At 46.9% G+C, this 16,413-nt stretch overlaps 1 protein-coding gene across 1 annotated transcript in view; it reads right to left on the reverse strand.

Annotated features, from left to right (window-relative positions):
• The window catches only part of LOC142491273 (nectin-1-like), a 32,988-nt gene that overhangs the window by 11,705 nt on the left and 4,870 nt on the right, over positions 1–16,413 (reverse strand). The window contains exons 2-5 of the mRNA XM_075593585.1: positions 11,358–11,687; positions 10,173–10,478; positions 8,434–8,542; positions 4,259–4,404 (exon numbers count right to left, since the gene is read on the reverse strand). Of these exons, the coding sequence (XP_075449700.1) occupies positions 4,259–4,404; positions 8,434–8,542; positions 10,173–10,478; positions 11,358–11,687 (891 nt within the window). The remainder of the gene's footprint in view (positions 1–4,258; positions 4,405–8,433; positions 8,543–10,172; positions 10,479–11,357; positions 11,688–16,413) is intronic.

Here is a 16,413-nt window from a genome sequence, read left to right on the forward strand (position 1 = left end):
GAGCATCATTAGGTATACATTCATATAAGGAAAGGTGCCAGATCAATTTCGGCATTTAAGCCCTTTGGTGTCATGGTTTTTAAACGGTGGATCCAGAAAGCTTCTCTCTTAAGCAATTCCGATCCCCTATCATCACCCCTCCAGTGTGGCAATACATGCTCTATTGCTTTGAACTGCAAGCTTGTTGGTTCACCCGCGTGACATTCTAAAAAGTGTTTTGGTATGCTATGATTCACAAGTTTTCTGTGTATTCCACTCAGGTGCTCTATTATTCTTGTCCGCACAGGTCTGATAGTTTTTCCTACATACTGTAACCTGCAGGAACATTCCAGATATCATTTTTTTTAAAACTAACAACTTAAAAAATAAACTCGTGCCAAGCACAATGAGAAGCACAAAAAAATGTATGGATAACAGTTGGCTCAATATGAAAGGATTTTTTGGTTGCAAGAAATGCACAGCTTGTCGGTACAAATCATCTGAAGAAACCCGCTTTTGCTCAAACGTAACAGGCGAAAGCTTTAACATAGAGAGTTTCATGACCTGCAGGACAGACCATGTAGTTTATCTTCTGGAATGTTCCTGCAGGTTACAGTATGTAGGAAAAACTATCAGACCTGTGCGGACAAGAATAATAGAGCACCTGAGTGGAATACACAGAAAACTTGTGAATCATAGCATACCAAAACACTTTTTAGAATGTCACGCGGGTGAACCAACAAGCTTGCAGTTCAAAGCAATAGAGCATGTATTGCCACACTGGAGGGGTGGTGATAGGGGATCGGAATTGCTTAAGAGAGAAGCTTTCTGGATCCACCATTTAAAAACCATGACACCAAAGGGCTTAAATGCCGAAATTGATCTGGCACCTTTCCTTATATGAATGTATACCTAATGATGCTCTTTTTTGTCCTACCTGCCTTATTTATGTCGTTTCAGCCTTCAACTTCATGTTATGTACATTGGATTTCAATAGAAAACCTTGCATAGATTTTCATATTAGTATCTGTCCCTTAGAATAGTTTTTAGAATATGTATTGGATTGTGTAGTCATTCTATATATTTGAGCCCACTGGCATATGTGATCCTGTTCTACTTTACACATTGTGTTAAACGTGTTACCATGATTATATGAACTTATAATGCTGCACAATGATGAATAATGTTATGTGATGTAAATGAAACGTCATTCTCTACTCAATTTTATAGCACAGATGATTAACCTTAATACACTTAGATTAATGCACTTAACTTTAATGCACTTAGATTATATTATATATATTTACACTGAATAACGTACACTTAAGTCCCCTACTAAATATCTAAAAATAGATAATATTCAACTTGGCTATAATTAATAGCAACATAATTATTACCTCACAATCGCATTAGCTACCGAGAGAACAACTTATGATTTCTGTTTGTATGATGAATAGCCTTAACATATTGCTGCATGCATCCCAAGTCCCATTCACTGAAGTTTATGTGAATTAAACTAGCGCCTTTCCTTCTGCAATATTTGATTGCTAATGGCAGTTACTGGATAAATCTGCAACATTAACGTGTGCACTAACACCTCTGTATATTAAACTCAATCAACTAATTCCTTTTAGTTCGCCCCCCCCCTTTTAAAATACTATTTTCTCATATGCTTGTAATCATATACTTTATTGCCATATAATTATATTAAAAGGATATTTTTTAGAATGATGTTTCATATTTAGCCAAAGATGTTAAGAATACCAAAAAGATATGATCTGTTTGTGTTAAAATTCTGATTAGATGATTGCCAACCATAGCGCTATGATAATTGACAATTTGTATTAAGAATAGGGTGTATATATAGACACCTATTAACCCAAAGTATCACACACTCCTGACGAAGCCATACACAGCTTCCAAGGGCTGGGCGAAACGCGTTGAGTGGTTTCTTGGATCAATGAGGGACCCGTAGCTTCACCACCCACAGAGCCGTGACGTCACACGCCCCGGAGGACACACTGAGAGGAGTTGGACTCTTGAGGTGCAGGCGAAGGAGCTCCGGGAAGGCGAGGGGAGGCGGTGAGAGCTGCACAGTACCCACAGAATTCACATTGATTGTGATAAATGCTTACTTTTAACTAGCACATTGTAAGTGCACATTTTATATGTTAAATTTTTATATAAAGTTTATATCAGATCGCGCTATGTAGTGCTGTCTTTCTCCCTTACATATACCTTCTCCCAACTGACGAGACGTGCCTGGAGGGAATGCCACTCACCACTATATCCATATGGGTAGCAGCCCTATCTGCTAACTGCATTTTTACCACAACCATCTTGTGAGTAGATTCACCTTTAGAGCCAAGATTTTCAACACATCATTGATCTCAATATCCAAAACGTCTGCACTTAAATTGTTTTATTATTTGTTTCTTGTTTCCCACATGTGCTCCCCCTGGACTGTCTGAAACATATGTTTCTTCCTGGAACCCGTGAAACAGGTTCCACCAGAGGGTTTGAGCAGGGTTATTTAATATTTAATATCTATTTATTATTTTAATTTAGCACATCATTTTAATTGCACTGGATTTTGCATTTATTGTCACTTAATGTTAAGTAGTTAGCGCCTTTATTCACTTTAATTCACAATACAATTTTATAGTTTGTGCATGATATATGCCCAGACACAATTTAGATTGCTGTGTCCTTACTGGTGCAATATTCTTAGAATTTGTAAAGGCTTTTGATACTGTTGATCATGTTATCTTGCTAAACAAACTCCAGAGCTCTGGAATAGGGAAGCATGCTTTAAACAGATTTCATTCCTACCTATCAGGTAGATCCCAACATGTGTCTCTCGGGCACTAACTCTAACCCCCTGGATATCACCTGTGGTGTCACACAAGGCTCTGTTCTGGGGCCCCTACTCTTCTTAGTGTTCATCAATTATCTTCCCACAGCTTTTTCGGGAGCCTCAATACACATGTATGCGGGTGACAATCTTATAAGCACACAGCCCTAACCTCTGACCTTGGACACGTACTTCAATCTGACTTTGAGACTTGAAAATTGGATTTCCCAAAACAAACCTTTTCTAAACACTGACCAGACTAACAATGGTATTTGGAACCAAGGCTAAATTTCTAAAGCTTCCAATGAAGGAGCTCCCGATCAGAACCAACTCCGATACTATCCTAGGCCGGTACTAGTGTCAAATATTTGGGCATATGGTTTGACTCCCATTTAACATTTGAGATGCATTTTGATACCCTGACATCCAAAATCTATGCCAAACTAGGTGTACTTTATAGGAACAAATCCTCCCCAAGTCTGCTTGTCAGAAGGCGTATCACACAGCAGATGCTAATGCCAAGTATAGACTATGGGGACATAATATATGGCTCGGCACCTCAAACCCACCTTAGCAAACTTGATACCCTCTACAATTCAATATGCCATTTTGTTTTCCAATGCAACTACAACACACATCACTACACACATTTCAGGAAGGAATTAATTTTTCCCCTTAATGTGGTTTTTGTTTGCCTTCCTCTGGATCAATAAGTAAGTATAGATATAGGATAAAGTATCTTTTGTCTAAATTTAACATAGGTTGAACTTGATGGACGTACGTCTTTTTTCAACCTCATCTACTATGTAACTATGTAACTGCGAAATGCTCAAAGAACTAGATTGGTCATCACTTGAGTCTAGGTGCAACTGTTATATACGCCTATAATATATAATTTCTTGAACTGTGCATACAATGTCCTGTATATAATGTCCTGTATAACCCATTTCACTCATTGTAACTATGTATTTGTAACAATGTATTTTAATTGTAACATTTGTAACAATGTAATTTCATTATAACTCTGTGCCCAGGACATACTTGAAGACGAGAGGTAACTCTCACTGTCTTACTTCCTGGTAATACATGTTGTAAATGAATAATACTGCCGCGCAAAACTTTAAATACTAATTACATCAGTTTTCGTTCACAACTACTGTATTTTTTCACATGGGATCAACATCCATTAAACGTTCAACTTGTTTCAGAAAGAACAAAAAAAATGTTGTTTCTTCCGTGTACCGTGTTATAGTTATATAATTCCTTTAAAAAAGGTATTTTTCGGTACTGAAAGGGTTAAGATTAGCTATAAGGATATACGGTTTTGTGCTTTTGGGTTACAGAGCACCCTGCCCGTGTGTTCATTCACAGCTGTGTGACCATGTTCCTTATTACATTGTGTTGCATGTGACAGGGGAACAGTACCTCTGTTTGTGTGGATGTACACAGATTCTGAGGCACTTCCAATAATATTTCTTGCTTCACAGAGATATAAACCACTCGCATAGCTTGCAGGGAACAACTGCCCTGTCCCCAGCTCCTCTATGCTGTCAGGCACAGATTCATTTACCCTATGGGGGGGAAAAGGACACTTGTTTTTAATGGATCATACATTGTTTTTAAAGGCAATCTACACCCCAACTGAGAAAAAAATAAACTTTAATGTGAGTGTTTTATATAGGAAACAGCTGGGCTTTAATAGATTAAGAAAGACCTAAGGAAATATCAATAGAACATTTCATACAAAGTAATGGACTTTGTGCTGCACCTGTGCTATCCAGCTGTAACATCTCAATGAGACTTGCTGTAGGACGACTGCTTATCAGAGGAGCCGTTTGGTACCACACAACATAAATTGGCTCACAAGAGGACAAAAATAAGCAGCAAATGCAAAAGTCAATTTCTCTGAAACTGGAGGGTTCCCGGAGTGGAGAAAAAACATAGTTCGACGACAGAGGACCTCACAGTTGAAATTAAGAAAATAAATGTAAAAAACAAACAAGGGATCATTTTTATATTTAATCCCATATCTATTATTTTGCCGAAAGTTTCCAAACCTATCAGAAGTTAGCAAAGTTCTGTGCATGTCTGGTCTATGGTGGGCCTTACCTTTTCTCGTGTTCTTAGCACGGCTCGGACAACAGTGCAGTGAACAACAGACTAATAAGAAGTCTACCCTTAAGTAATTGTAATACTCATTAAAGAAATACACTAAGATTATTAGTAAGGGAAAATTGAACCACGGAAAAAGTCAAAGAAAAGTTTAAAAAAAAAAAAAAAAAATCCATAAAATGCAGTTTCTGTGAAGGTTTTAGATCTTGTGACCATTACAGCAAATACTGAAGGGGGAGAAGTCCCTCACACCAAAATCACAACATCATGAAGTCAGAGGAGACATTCCAACAATGATTTAGTGTGTGTGAGTGTGAGTGTGAGTGTGTGAGAGAGAGAGAGAGAGAGAGAGAGAGAGAGAGAGAGAGAGAGAGAGAGAGAGAGAGAGAGAGAGAGAGAGAGAGAGAGAGAGAGAGAGAGAGAGAGAGAGAGAGAGAGAACAAAGCACTTTCTGCAACAATAAATCACAGTGCAGTGAATAAGTCACGAAATGTGTGCTGTGTCCCCATTCTCACAAGCGGTGCTCTGGGTCATGTATATTGGCTCAGGGGCTTACAACAATTTTGGCCAAAAATGTCAAACTAAAAGACCATTTTACTTAATAGATATTTATACATATATATTTAGGCACTGTACCGTGTATGAGTCTCACTGGATGTGCTAAAACTGAGCTTTGTCTGTGTTTTATGTGCTGTCTCTGGTTTTAAATGAATCATGTATATTGTGCCATTACCTTTTTTGACTCTTGCATACACAAGAGATCGGTGTACACAGACACACAGACACACAGACACACAGACACACAGACACACAGACACACAGACACACAGACACACAGACACACAGACACACCGACACACAGACGCGTTTCATTGCAGGGTGAAAAGATGCATAGATATCTATATTGAGATGATATCTATAGATATACATATGAACACACATACACACAAAAAACGTTGTGCATACAACACTGTACACAGTCCATTTAGATTCTTCATCAATCTATTAACTTGCGCCTCTCATTTGTTAATTTATTTGTGTGTATTTGTATATTCCTCATTCATTTGTCTGTGTATTCCTCATTGCACATGTATTGCTGCACTTTTCACTGCCTTTCAGGCATTCCGGCCAGCCAACCAATGAGATCCGTCATTCACCTTTGCGTCGCCCCTCTTACGCCGTGACGTTGACGTTCTAGGGACTACTTTAACTGGGACTTGTAGACTCAATTATCACTACACCCCTGAAGAAGTTCAGGTTTTCCAAACGAGCCCCGTAGGGTTATTCTAGTTCCTACGGACCGAAGGGCTGCTGTACTGCCCTGCGCCCTCGTTGCCGATATCATCGGTATTGAGACCAGGCTTGGAACACCATTGGCTGAGGGGGTCCGTGACGTCACCCGAACCCGGAAGTGGATCCCGTAAGGAGACGCCGGTCGGCTTACTACCCAGCACGAGACGTCCCAGGAGTGCAGGACCCAGAGAGGTGAAATCACCTATCTTGCACTTAGAGCATGAGAGTGTAATGAGCTCCTTGCTCTTGTTTGTGCTATATCACATTGTGCTGCACTATGTTTTCTTTTCTCTCTTTTATAATGTGTGAGAGTTCCTGTTACATCCTTCAGTGCCAGATTCCTACATTACCCCAATGCTGGAAAATCGCCTTCATCACTCCGAGGGGGGTTTCTGCGCTGAGTGTTTCTGTGACATCCTTCTGAGGAGTTGTGAAACACCTACTGCCAGCTGCACCACCCTTTTGGTGATATTAATTTGTATTTAAATCTCTGGATTATTCACAATAGGTTTGGGTTTGCGCGTCACTCCTGTACCACCACTTAAAATGCTTAAAATAACCGTAAGATGTATACGTTATCCCTTAAATAAGTGACTGCAAACTGGATACTTTTCATGGACTATTCCAAGAATGTTACTTAAAGCTGCAGTTCAGGCAATGTCCGGCATGTGTGTTTTTTTTAATAAATCAGTTCTGTAGTAAGAAAAAATATTTAGCATTTTCTGTTTTAAAAAACAACAACTTTGAAAGACCAATTTTCTTGTATTCTATTTTAACAAGCACGCTTGTTCCTATAGCAACGATTTACATTCCCCATATTTAAAGATGTCGCCAAACTTTGCCGATCAGTAGACGGAGAACGAATTAACCGGCAGCCATGCAGTTTTTTTAGGTAAGTAAAGATTGCCCACATGAAACTATTGAAGTTAAAAAAATGTTTTTAAAAAAAACGGGAGCCTGAACTGCAGCTTTAAAGGGGAAGAGTCTCGGTAACTAGACTCAGCAAGGTAATGTGACCCTTTCCGGGTTTCCTGTGCACAGTTGTCAGCTATTACTCTGACCCAAAAGTGAGTACCAACCAAGGAGACGGACAGGTACAGAGACTGCAGCATCGTGATGAGACGCCCACATTCCCGACCCCCATTTTTTACATATACAGACGATTTATATTTTATTAATTTCAGTATTGTGTAGTTCTCGTGCAGATAATTACATTTTTTATATGTAAAAATAAGGTTTTCAATAAAAGCTCATTGCAACTTATGATCACTCCACTTCAATGTACTTCTTTAAATTGGGTACTTTTGAGTTTGCTTTCAGATATACCCATTTACCTCCTGTTTTTGCACCTCCCCTGAGATAGTGGGGGATCAGAAGTGGTCTAATACTAAATAATAGGACCCTACAAATGTACAAGTAAAACGGGGATCAATGTTCAGCAAATTCAGTCTCTAGTGTTGCATATTTCAGAGCCGTGATTTGAAAAAAAATTTTTGCCATAATTTCAACTTTCCTACATTCAACCTCATCATGGTCACAAGTTCCTTCTTGGGCCATATAATCGATGCCTTCCCATCCATGATATCAGCTACAGGGTCACCGCTTATTACACCTCAGTTTCACATCTGTACCCTCAAAGCTCCCAGCTTTAAAGCCCATTGTCATTAGATTTAGAAGCTGGAACATAGTTTTCTAAGCTGGTAATGTCAACATTGATTAACTGAAGCTGGTCCATTAACCCCGAGTGCAGTAAGGGTCCTCCTGTAACATGTGATCATGTGACCACTTATCCGAAGCGATCTAGTGATGGCTCTGTCACTGATGATTGAACAGAAAGGGGGAGAGGTCTCCCGTGCATTCCACTTCCTTATACATCGCGTTCAGCACTCCCAGCGCAATCTCCCCAAGAATAATCATTTAAAAAGCAGGACGATAATGACATCGCTGTTACATCATGCGGCCCCAGGAGTGCCAGACCCGATGACACAGTTACATCTCAAGGGCACACAAAGCGTTAAAAAAAAAGCTTATTATTAAATATCTATTGGTCGTTTTAACATTAAAGTACCACTCTGGTACTGTAAATAAACGATATGCCTGGATGCACAGGATTTCCTGTTCTTGTAACTTATAATCACTTTTATAACAATGGCCATATATAAAACATTAGGGATGTTATTATTCCGATCTCATACCTTCTCCATATAAAGTCAGTGACCGGTGGATTGGAATCTGCGTCGCACAGAAGTTGCGCGCTTCCATCATCGCTGGTATAAACCTTCACATGTACAGAATAAGGAGCATCTGTGCATCAGAACGAGAAATTGGGACAGTTACACTACTTTCCAAGCGACAAAAACAACCACTTCCTAACATTGAATTATTTATATGGGAGTTTAAATTCCCTCGTCTACAAAGAAGCAATACATCCTAAAAGGTAGAAACCCTGCATTGCTGCATCATACTGTTTTCTGTACAAAATCTCTGCTTTAGTCAATAGGTAATTCTTTGATCTTTATTAAACATTGGTTTCCAATGTTCCACAGAATTTTATTACAAGGGGGCAGCTTGAACAAAAAACAAAGTCAAAGTCAAAGTGCACAATATCCAGTCGAACAGCTTCAGTGCCCCCCTCCCCCACCCATTTTTTTTATTGAAGTGAAACTTCTTAGCTGACGGTGGATCATTGGGAAATCTCATAGGGTAAAATGAATCGAGTTGTACCACACGGTGAAACGGACGTAGCATACTGTACTGCGCATGGGCAGAGTTTGGCTGCAGAAGCGGCCATTAGTTGTCAGTAACGCTGTCTGCGCATGAGTTATGGGACACCCACATAATCCCTGTGCCTCATCAAACGCATTCAGATCTCACTCCCCCTGCCTCAGCGACAGCATCAGACCTCACTCCCCCCTGCCTCAGCGAGCGCATCAGACCGCAGACTCTCGCTGTCCTCAGCAGACAGAGACCGGTAGTGGCAAGGATCATGCGCATGCGCTGAAACGGATCCTGCGCATGCATGGAAAATAATGCGCATAAGCAGAATGTATAGTGCGCATGCGCGGAAACGGAAGGGATCCTGCACATGCGCTGATGCAGCAGGTAATGGTCCCATGCTTGACAGAGGCAAGATTACTTCCCATGCCCACCGAAAGAAGACACCCCCATAAACACCAAAAAAGTCATTACAAATAATTATATACTGCAGACACAAAACGTCTGAATGCCTTATACCTCCTACTGGCAGTGTGTTGTGGGGCTGTAAACACATGTATACCATGGCAACATTCATTTAATTAAACATCTTTCACATTTCAGCTGGAAAAAAAAAACTATCACAGAAGTCTTTAATTCTATTAAAATAAACAAAAAAACAACTAACTATTTCTATCGCACCTTTTTATTTATTTTTTTACAAGGTGGGGCGACTAGGGTTGTGCAATATACGGGTAAGATAGCAATACATCTAACCATGTGCCGATATGGGGGATGAGTTGCTATCGCTGTGTTACTATGGTGCGGGGCGAGAGGAGCAGCTGTGAAGTTGCCAAGCGTGGTCTCTCACGGAGCTGCAGACAGACACGCTGCTCACACTCCCTCCTCTATTCCAGCTGCCGGTCTTCTCACTGCAGGGAGGGAGGGGAGAGACTGGCAGCTCTGTGAGAGAAGGCTGCAGGAAGAACTTTAAACCCCTCTCCTCACTAGCTCTTAACCCCTTCACCACCCTCACCTCTGGGACTACCCATTCCTCCCTGGGACTCTGACCCCGCTCCCCTAGATCCACCTCTGCATACTGGTGAACCTAATCTGCGGATCAATAGAATGTTGGGTGGATGCCACGCAAGCCGGGCCTGGCTGAGGGCCTGGAGGAACGGTTGGGGCATCACTGCTCTAGATCAATAGCTACAACCAGAAGCCGACGCCTGCCACTTACAGTGAATATTCCGTATAGTGAAAGTCCTGTTTTCCTTAAACGCCAGATAAGGTTGGGAGACCGAACATGCAACTTCGTGGCCATTTAGACTTCGGAATGGTACCATCGTCAACTGGCTCTGGGTAGTGACCGTCCCATTATCGTGTGGTGTTGTGGTTTCTTCTGAATTATAACTGAAACCGTTAACGATCCAAGTAATATTTGCAGCTGGCTTGGCCGCGCCTGCGATACATACGCCCATGGTACCATGGAGAAGGCCAGATATCACAGGGTCTGCAGCGGGCACAACAGCGATTGCTGGATGCACTGCAATACAAATGATACATTAATAGTTACAATGTATACAGGCTTTTCCCAACACATACATGTATTGTAAGGAGCACACGATCTCAGTACAAATTGATAGAAGATCGATGATCAACTGGATCATGGAAAGCGGTCAGGTTACCAGCACAGAACAAAATGTATTTACTGTTCCCTCATACACTAGACAGCCTGACGTTTCGATCCCCAGAGGGCCTTTACTAGTGTATGATGGGACAATAAATATATGCATGAGAAAACGCACCCAACCACGAAATCAATATAAGAAAATGTAAAATAATAATAGCAAACAGGGCTCACTCACGTGTGAGATTTAACACTACCACTTCAGGAGGTGAGGTTAGGAGATGCTATGCGAGTAGCCCTTAGATCTGTGTAGGAAAAGTTCCACTGACCGAGCGTCTTTTTAGGGTGTTTTGCGTCTCCAATGATGTCACCGCGTTCTCTTGGAACAGATCCTGCCACAATTAGCGCTGTGCATTTCGCTAGCGATAGCTTTGTCAGGGATTGCTGGCACTATCTCTCAGTCTCTCTTATATGCCCCTCCCCTGATTGCCTCCCATATAAAGTAATTACATAACTAAGGCGATACAGAACATACAGACTTTAATATAAAGGCTAATCTTAGTTTCCTGAGAGCGGAGAGGCCACAGCAAGGAAAAAGTATCCAATGGGATAATAAAGTGACATTAGGATAACATCAGATATTAACACGACATCTCTTCCACTGGAGCGTTGCAAGCACAGAAAACCAATGTTTATTAGGGTGCACAGAATTCAATGTACAACTACAGCTATTGGAACATGCCCCATGAGACTAATAATGTATCCCAGTGACAGGATAATATTCATGCTTCTTACCGTGGACTATCAGTCTGATTTCCCTCTCTTTCAGCCCACTGGGGAATGTGGTAAAGATACAGAGGTAGCCGCCTTCATCAGACAATGTGACATTCTGTATCATAATGGAGCCGTCGTAGTCACCACCGCCCAGAAATATCACCCGCCTTGCAAACGGGGTCAGATAATTAGGGTCCTCCCCCCTGCTGTAGGTGAGAAAGTTCTCATTGTGGGGGGTCATCACCCTCTGCCAGGCGACTTGCGTCACATTTTCTGTTGTTTGCACCCTGCAGGACAATGTGGCGTGAGAGCCCAAATCCGCGTGAACCTCTGCATTTACTGACACGGTGACTGCAAGAGAGAGAGACATGTTATTTACGTGCGATTATCAGGTGGGAAACACCATGAATTGGTCGCCGCGACCCCCACTGTGCGCAGCGCAAACGTCCCAGGTGATGTAAGCAGGAGAAAGGAAGGGGAGAGGGAAGGGGAGAGGGAAAGGGGAGAGGGAAAGGGGAGAGGGAAAGGGGAGAGGGGAAGGGAAGAGGGAATATGAAGCTCTTGGTATGCATCTATATCTTTATTTCTACAGCGCCATTAATGTACACAGCGCTTCACAGCTGTAATAACCGTGAAATAATCATATAAAGAACAAATAATACAAATAGCAGATCATGGGAAGAAGCGCTTTCAGACATAAAAGTGACATTTAGGAAAAGGAGTCCCTGCCCCGAAGAGCTTACAATCTAATTCGTAAGTAGGAAGAACGTACAGAGAGCAGGAAGGTGTTCTGTAAGTGCGTCTGCAACGGGTCATAACTGATGTACGAAGTGTACAGCATCAGCCACGGAGCTACTCATTTGATTCGTTAAAGAAGTGGGGTTTAAGATGGGTATTAAAGCGGCAACTCAAGCAATATCCTAGGCGTGGTTTTTTTTTTTTTAATTAAATCAGTTCTGTACTATGAGAAAATACTTGTAGCATTTTTTTATTTTTTTACTATGTTTAAAAGACATTTTTTATGTATTCTAATGTAGCAAGCATTTTTGTTTCTATAGAAACCATTTACAAAGTCACACCCCCTTCCTCTTCTGAGACAGGCTCTGGCTCTTGAGCCCCGCTCTCTCTCTAGCAGTGCACCAATTGTATTTAGTGCCTGCCTGGTCACATGATCTTCCCCACAGAACTTTGCATTGTGGGTACCGTTTTGCAGCAATAACTGAATAAAATAACCCCGAGTAAAGCGATCGATTACAGGAGAACGGATCGATCTGCAGCTTAGCTAATCACGTGTCAGTGTGCAGATTGTATTGATGCACAGATTGAATGGGGGAAAAAATCATTTTAAAAAACGGCAGCTTTAAAGGTGGATAGAGAGGGTGCTAGTCGGGTATTGAGGGGAAGGGCATTCCAGAGGTGCGGGGCAGTCAGTGAGAAAGGTTTAAGGCGGGAGAGGGCTTTAGATACAAAAGGGGGTAGAGAGAAGACATCCTTGAGCAGAACGCAAGAGTCGGGATGATGTATAGCGAGAAATTAGGCCTGAGATGTAAGGAGGAGCAGAAGAGTATAGACCAGGCCTGCACAACTCGTAAAGTGAGAAGGGCCAAACTGCTCCAAGGGAAAAAAAAATTGGGCCGCACGGGTAAAATCATCATCATCATCATCTCTCCTCCAGCACCTCATCATCATCATATCTCCCCCAGAACCCCTCACTATCAACCTTTGCAATACTCCCCATCTATCTCTCATACCCCCATCTCTCCCCCTCACCCACACACATAATACTCCCCCTCCACATCAAACACACAATACCCCCCTGCACACCACACACATCCCATCCCCCTTGCACCTCAAATCACCCGCCTTGCACCTCAAATCGCAAATCACCCGCCTTGCACCTCAAATCACAAATCACCCGCCTTGCACCTCACATCACCCATCACCCTCTCCCCCCCTGCACCTCACATCACCCATCACCATCTCCCCCCCTGCACCTCACATCACCCATCACCCTCTCCCCCCCTGCACCTCACATCACCCATTACTCTCTCCCCCCCTGCACCTCACATCACCCTATCCCCCCCTGCACCTCACACCACCCATCACCCTGTCCCCCCCTGCACCTCACACCCCCCATCACCCTCTCCCCCCCTGCACCTCACATCACCCATTACCCTCTCCCCCCTGCACCTCACATCACCCTCTCCCCCCCTGCACCTGACATCACCCATTACCCTCTCCCCCCTGCACCTCACCCTCTCCCCCCCTGCACCTCACATTACCCTCTCCCCCCCTGCACCTCACATCACCCATCACCCTCTCCCCCCCTGCACCTCACATCACCCATCACCCTCTCCCCCCTGCACCTCACATCACCCATCACCCTCTCCCCCCTGCACCTCATCACCCATTACCCTCTCCCCCCTGCACCTCACATCACCCTCTCCCCCCCTGCACCTCACATCACCCATCACCCTCTCCCCCCCTGCACCTCACATCACCCATCACCCTCTCCCCCCCTGCACCACACATCACCCTCTCCCCCCTGCACCTCATCACCCATTACCCTCTCCCCCCTGCACCTCACATCACCCTCTCCCCCCCTGCACCTCACATCACCCATCACCCTCTCCCCCCCTGCACCTCACATCACCCTCTCCCCCCTGCACCTCATCACCCATTACCCTCTCCCCCCCTGCACCTCACATCACCCTCTCCCCCCCTGCACCTCACATCACCCATCACCCTCTCCCCCCCTGCACCTCACATCACCCATCACCCTCTCCCCCCCTGCACCTCACATCACCCATCACCCTCTCCCCCCCTGCACCTCACATCACCCTCTCCCCCCCTGCACCTCACATCACCCATTACCCTCTCCCCCCCTGCACCTCACATCACCCATCACCCTCTCCCCCCCCCTGCACCTCACATCACCCATCACCCTCTCCCCCCCTGCATCTCACATTACCCTCTCCCCCCTGCACCTCACATCACCCTCTCCCCCCCTGCACCTCACATCACCCTCTCCCCCCCTGCACCTCACATCACCCATCACCCTCTCCCCCCCTGCACCTCACATTACCCTCTCACCCCCTGCACCTCACATCACCCATTGGGAGGGGGGTGGGAAGGAGAGCGGCCGGGGAAGGGGGGTGGGAAGAAGAGCGGCCGGGGGAAAGGGGTGGGAAGAAGAGCTGCCGGGGGAGGGGAGTGGGAAGAAGAGCGGCCGGGGGAGGGAGGTGGGAAGAAGAGCGGCCGGGGGAGGGGGGTGGGAAGAAGAGCGGCCGGGGGAGGGGGGTGGGAAGAAGATCGGCCGGGGGAGGGGGGTGGGAAGAAGATCGGCCGGGGGAGGGGGGTGGGAACAAGATCGGCCGGGGGAGGGGGGTGGGAAGAAGAGCGGCCGGGGGAGGGGGGTGGGAAGAAGAGCGGCCGGGGGAGGGGGGTGGGAAGAAGAGCGGCCGGGGGAGGGGGGTGGGAAGAAGAGCGGCCGGGGAGGGGAGTGGGAAGAAGAGCGGCCGGGGGAGGGGAGTGGGAAGAAGAGCGGCCGGGGGAGGGGGGTGGGAGGAAGAGCGGCCGGGGGAGGGGGGTGGGAAGAAGAGCGGCCGGGGGAGGGGGGTGGGAAGAAGAGCGGCCGGGGGAGGGGGGTGGGAAGAAGAGCGGCCGGGGGAGGGGGGTGGGAAGAAGAGCGGCCGGGGGAGGGGGGTGGGAAGAAGAGCGGCCGGGGGAGGGGAGTGGGAAGAAGAGCGGCCGGGGGAGGGGGGTGGGAAGAAGAGCGGCCGGGGGAGGGGGGTGGGAAGAAGAGCGGCCGGGGGAGGGGGGTGGGAAGAAGAGCGGCCGGGGGGTGGGAAGAAGAGCGGCCGGGGGAGGGGGGTGGGAAGAAGAGCGGCCGGGGGAGGGGGGTGGGAAGAAGAGCGGCCGGGGGAGGGGGGTGGGAAGAAGAGCGGCCGGGGGAGGGGGGTGGGAAGAAGAGCGGCCGGGGGAGGGGGGTGGGAAGAAGAGCGGCCGGGGAAGGGGGGTGGGAAGAAGAGCGGCCGGGGGAGGGGGGTGGGAAGAAGAGCGGCCGGGGGAGGGGAGTGGGAAGAAGAGCGGCCGGGGGAGGGAGGTGGGAAGAAGAGCGGCCGGGGGAGGGGGGTGGGAAGAAGAGCGGCCGGGGGAGGGGGGTGGGAAGAAGAGCGGCCGGGGGAGGGGGGTGGGAAGAAGAGCGGCCGGGGGAGGGGGGTGGGAAGAAGAGCGGCTGGGGGAGGGCGGTGGGAAGAAGAGCGGCCGGGGGAGGGGGGTGGGAAGAAGAGCACCGGGGGAGGGGGGTGGGAAGAAGAGCGGCCGGGGGAGGTGGGTGGGAAGAAGAGCGGCCGGGGGAGGGGGGTGGGAAGAAGAGCGGCCGGGGGAGGGGGGTGGGAAGAAGAGCGGCCGGGGGAGGGGGGTGGGAAGAAGAGCGGCCGGGGGAGGGGGGTGGGAAGAAAAGCGGCCGGGGGAGGGGGGTGGGAAGAAGAGCGGCCGGGGGAGGGGGGTGGGAAGAAGAGCGGCCGGGGGAGGGGAGTGGGAAGAAGAGCGGCCGGGGGAGGGGGGTGGGAAGAAGAGCGGCCGGGGGAGGGGGGTGGGAAGAAGAGCGGCTGGGGGAGGGGGGTGGGAAGAAGAGCGGCCGGGGGAGGGGGGTGGGAAGAAGAGCGGCCGGGGGAGGGGGGTGGGAAGAAGAGTGGCCGGGGGAGGGTCGAGAGCAGTCGAGAGCAGTATGGAGTAATGAAAGGGGAGAGCAGTATGGTGTAATGAGAGGGGAGAGCAGTATGGAGTAATGAGAGGGGAGAGCAGTATGGAGTAATGAGAGGGGAGAGCAGTATGGAGTAATGAAAGGGGAGAGCTGTATGGAGTAATGAGAGGGGAGAGCAGTATGGAGTAATGAGAGGGGAGAGCAGTATGGAGTAATGAGAGGGGAGAGCGGCCGGGGGGGGGGGTGGGAAGAAGAGCGGCCGGGGGAGGGGGGTGGGAAGAAGAGCGGCCGGGGGAGGGGGGTGGGAAGAAGAGTGGCCGGGGGAGGGTCGAGAGCAGTCGAGAGCAGTATGGAGTAATGAGAGGGGAG

This window comes from Ascaphus truei, chromosome 3 (genome assembly GCF_040206685.1).
Source record: "Ascaphus truei isolate aAscTru1 chromosome 3, aAscTru1.hap1, whole genome shotgun sequence".
In the NCBI taxonomy this organism is placed as follows: Eukaryota; Metazoa; Chordata; class Amphibia; order Anura; family Ascaphidae; genus Ascaphus; species Ascaphus truei.